This window comes from Strix uralensis, chromosome 31, assembly GCF_047716275.1.
Source record: "Strix uralensis isolate ZFMK-TIS-50842 chromosome 31, bStrUra1, whole genome shotgun sequence".
NCBI classification, from domain to species: Eukaryota; Metazoa; Chordata; class Aves; order Strigiformes; family Strigidae; genus Strix; species Strix uralensis.
In genome coordinates, this window is record NC_134002.1 from 3,335,657 (window position 1) to 3,340,006 (window position 4,350).

A 4,350-nucleotide genomic window follows, 5' to 3' on the forward strand; every position below is an offset into this window, starting at 1 on the left:
CTCAGGGCTCTGTCAGGTGTCCACATCTCAGCTGGCCTCATGCACTCATCTTACACACAGGAGCGTTCAGAGACACGAGTCCTTCCCTTGCACATGCAGAGGCAGTGCATTGCAGGAGTCGTAGTGTCTCTCTGGCCTCCTGCTGCCACTGCCAGAGGCTGGGTGACCCCTCATCCCTGTGGTGATCATCTCGCTCTGCATTGGTGTGAGATGCCCCATGGCATGAGGAATGGACTCAGGGCCCTTGTTCAAGGAAACACCTCCCAGTGCTGCATTCAGGTGGTTTCCCAGGTGATGTTAGTCTCAATGAGAAGTGACCTCATGACATTCTTTGTCCCACATACCATCATGGCATCCCCAGGTATAGCTGATGGCATTCATGCTCTCTTACTTCACACACATGACGTGTATGCTTACATCTCCTCCTCACAATGCAAACATGGACTTCTGAGCTACTTATTTATGTACCTCCGTGGAGGGAAAAAGTTTCTCCCCAGTGTGGGGTGAGAGGCCAGTGCTGCAAATGGTGTTTGGGAAGAACTAGAGAATGATGATTTCCCTGGTTCAGTGTCATTGTTTAACCCCAGCCGGCGACTGAGCCCCACACAGCCACTCACTCACTCCCCTGGGTGCAATGGCAGAGAGAATCACAAGGGTAGAACTGAGAAAACTTGCAGGTTGAGATAAAGACAGTTTAATAGGTAAAGAAAAAGCCACACAGGTAAGCAAAGGAAAACATGGAATTCATTCACTTCTTTCCATTTGCAGGCAGGACCTCAGCCATCTCCAGGACATCTGGGCTCCATCACATGTAACGGTGACTTGGGAAGACAAATGCTGTAACTGTGAACGTCCCCATGTTCATCCTTCTTCCCCCAACTTTATATAACTGAGCATGATGGCATAAGGTATAGAATATCACTTTTGTCAGTCGGGGTCAGCTGTCCATGCTGTCTTCCTTCACAGTTCCTTGCACACCCCCACCCTGCTCACTGGTGGGGTGGGGTGAGGAGCAGAAAAGGCCTTGACTCTGTGTAAGCCCTGCTCAGCAATAACGAAAACAGCCCTGTGTTATCAACACTGTTTATAGCACAAATCCAAACCACAGCCCCATACCAGCTACTAGGAAGAAAATTAACTCTCTCCCAGCCAAACCAGCACAGGCAGCTTCCCCAGTGTGTCCAGTGAGTATGGGCAGAGGCCATACCCTGGTCCTTCAAGTCTCTCCCAGGAGGCCTGGCTGTGCGAGGACACTGCTGTGTGCTCCCACCCTGCAAATCACGCTGTTCACCTGTTCAGTGGAGTTTTCATCTGCGGGCCACTTTCTTGGGCATGTTCTTGAGATCAGGTTTGGAAGAAGACCTCAGACTTCAGGCAGTACCCTGAGCTGATCCTCTTTCATGATGGAACCGCTCTTATGGAGGCCAGCTCTGTCACAGAAGTGCCCATTGCCTGTCCCTGCCTGTGGTCACAGGACTGCCATGCAGCAGGAGTGTGACCAAGCTGCCAGAGCACTCAGGCCTTACACCAAACTGAAGGGGTGAGAAAGAGAGTGTGGAAGTGAAAAGAGAACAGCTCTGGAAGACAAAGTGCTCATGGCAGGGCTCCCATGCTGGGACTCTCTTCCCATCCACATCTGCACACAGGAATTGTACCTGCAGGTCCATAAAATCTCAGAGGAAAGATCTCAGAAGAAAAAAAAGTCACTGCAGGCCCTTTATTATGTTAAAACACACATCATGACTCCTCATTATACCCAGCCAATTAGTCAGAAAAGAAAAGCAGACAATGAATTAGAAAGGGGATGACAACAGCATTAGAAGTAAAATATCACCACCAACAACAGAAAGAACAGACAAAAGGCTGGGCCTGTACAGAGTTATATTATAATTTTTACAAAGAAGATGAGCAATTTATTGCTTCAGAATAACATTTAGTTATCAGTTTCTTCAGGGCATCCTTGATCTCCTGGTTCCTCATGCTGTAGATGAGGGGGTTCACTGCTGGAGGAACCACCGAGTACAGAAATGACACCACCAGGTCCAGGGATGGGGAGGAGATGGAGGGGGGTTTCAGGTAGGCAAACATGGCAGTGCTGATAAACAGTGAGACTACAGCCAGGTGAGGGAGGCACGTGGAAAAGGCTTTGTGCCGTCCCTGCTCAGAGGGGATCCTCAGCACCACCCTGAAGATCTGCCCATAGGACACCACAATGAAAACAAAACATCCAAATGCTAAACAGGCAGTGACCACAAGAAGCCCAACTTCCCTGAGGTAGGAGTGTGAGCAGGAGAGCTTGAGGATCTGGGGGATTTCACAGAAGAACTGGTCCAGGATGTTGCCTTGGCAGAGAGGTAATGAAAATGTGTTGGCCGTGTGCAGCACAGCCCAGAGAAACCCAGTGCCCCAGGCAGCTGCTGCCATGCGGACACAAGCTCTGCTGCCCAGGAGGGTCTCGTAGTGCAGGGGTTTGCAAATGGCAACGTAACGGTCGTAGGACATGATGGTGAGGAGAGAAAACTCTGCTGAGATCAAGAAGGGAAAGAAAAAGACCTGGGCAGCACATCCCAAGTAGGAGATGCCCCTGTTGTCCCAGAGGGAATTGTCCATGGCTTTGGGGAGAGTGGTGGAGATGGAGCCCAGGTCGAGGAGGGAGAGGTTGAGGAGGAAGAAGTACATGGGGGTGTGCAGGTGGTGGTCACAGGCGATGGTGGTGATGATGAGGCCGTTGCCCAGGAGGGCAGCCAGGTAGATGCCCAGGAAGAGCCAGAAGTGCAAGAGCTGCAGCTCCCGTGTGTCTGCGAATGCCAGGAGGAGGAACTCAGTGATGGAGCTGCTGTTGGACATTTGTTTCTACTGGACATCAGGACCTGTACATGTTGGAAAAATCAGTGAGAAGTTAGGGTAGATTTCTCTGAACAAAAGATACTCCACTTCTTGCAGAATCCTTCCAAACTGATTCACCTCTTCCACAAAACCTTTGGCAGTTCCACCTCATGAGCTCTGGTTCCAGCTGGCTGAGGGTATCCAAGGGAGCAGGGGTCTCTGCTGTGGGCTCTGGAGGAGTCAGTGCTATGCTACAACAGCAGGCAAATAGGAACATGGGGTCATCTCAGATCAAATCCCCTTCTGATAACAAAGACTTATTAATATTTATCCCACCAATTCACCCAACTGCAGAGCAGAGCTGTAGGGATTTCTTATGTTTAGTCTGTTCTAGTGGCCCCATCCCACCTGAGGAGTGTTCTTAAGGCAGAGATCCTTGGCATTTCTGCTGCACTCCATGGTGGAATCTTGTGAGTCCTTAAAGAAGAAGGGCCTGTCTATTTGTGCACAGTGAGGACAGCTGCTGTGTCCATCAGTCCTATCCACAGCTGCCTTGTGCCTGCACCTATCTGAGCTGGAGGACAATCGCCCTCAGGTGTTCCCTGCAAAAGAAACTGGACCCTGCTGAGAGCAGAGGATCTCAGCTCTCCCCTCCCAGCCAGGGACACAGAGGTGTCTTTACAGCTGCCCGCATGCATCCCAGCAGCATTTCCATGTCCTTAGCACTGAGATGTCTTCTCCAGGGGGTTGCTAGAGAAAGAATGCCTTGGGGCAGCTGCGCCCTTCTGGAGGGCAGCCTGCAGCCAAGGAGGACCGCCAAGGGAAGGAGTCGAAGAACCAAAATTTGTGATGTCATGAAGGGGGATCAGGTCATTGCCCACCCCACCCACTACGGTGGCTGGAGCCCCAGAGTAAAGCAGGGGACTGAGATGCTTTTCCTCAGATCCATTGGCATGAGAGAACCCGCAGCACCAGTGTCTGAGCTGTGCTTGAGGCCTCCCCCTCCACACCAGTGAGTGCAGCAGTAAGAAGGGCAGCAGGGAGAAGAGGGGAACACGCCAAAGTGCTCATGCCAAGGAAGGCAGGACAGGGAGACAACGCTGGGCACTCGAGCATTTCTCCTCCTCAGTTGTCAGGCTGCTGCGAGGGCAACTCATCACCATGTCCCTGTGACATTAATGGCGGGGGGCTCTGCTGGGTGGGAGAGGAGACCAGGGAGTTGCTCAGTGAAGGTGTCTGCACTGCAGGGGATGGCAAAGAGTCACCATCCTCCCACAGCATTACTGGTAGGAACTCCCTCACAATCAAGGCCATGTTTTTGCTGCCTGGAGCTGTCACACCCAGGAGCTGTTTGTCTGTCCCTAAATCTCCTCCCTGTCAGTGCTCACAGCCCCCATCCCACCCGCTGTGTGCTCAGCTCTGCCCTGGAGACACCTCCTGGCAGCAGGGCCCTGCCCAGGGGCATCTCTGTGTGCAGTCTTAGGAGCAGGATAAACAACTGCTAAGGAGAACTGGGGACTCAGT

The 4,350-nt window shown here is 52.0% G+C and overlaps 1 protein-coding gene across 1 annotated transcript; it reads right to left on the reverse strand.

Annotated features, from left to right (window-relative positions):
* Window positions 1–1,893: 1,893 nt before the first annotated feature.
* LOC141936023 (olfactory receptor 14A16-like) lies at window positions 1,894–2,910 on the reverse strand. The gene has a single exon (XM_074852756.1). The coding sequence runs from the start codon at window positions 2,845–2,847 to the stop codon at window positions 1,894–1,896; it is 954 nt and encodes a 317-aa protein (XP_074708857.1). The 5' UTR covers window positions 2,848–2,910.
* Between the last annotated feature and the right edge of the window lie 1,440 nt (window positions 2,911–4,350).

Excerpts from the sequence above, each read along its gene's own strand:
- LOC141936023 (XM_074852756.1), bottom strand. The coding sequence starts at position 2,847 with ATGTCCAACAGCAGCTCCATCACTGAGTTCCTCCTCCTGGCATTCGCA.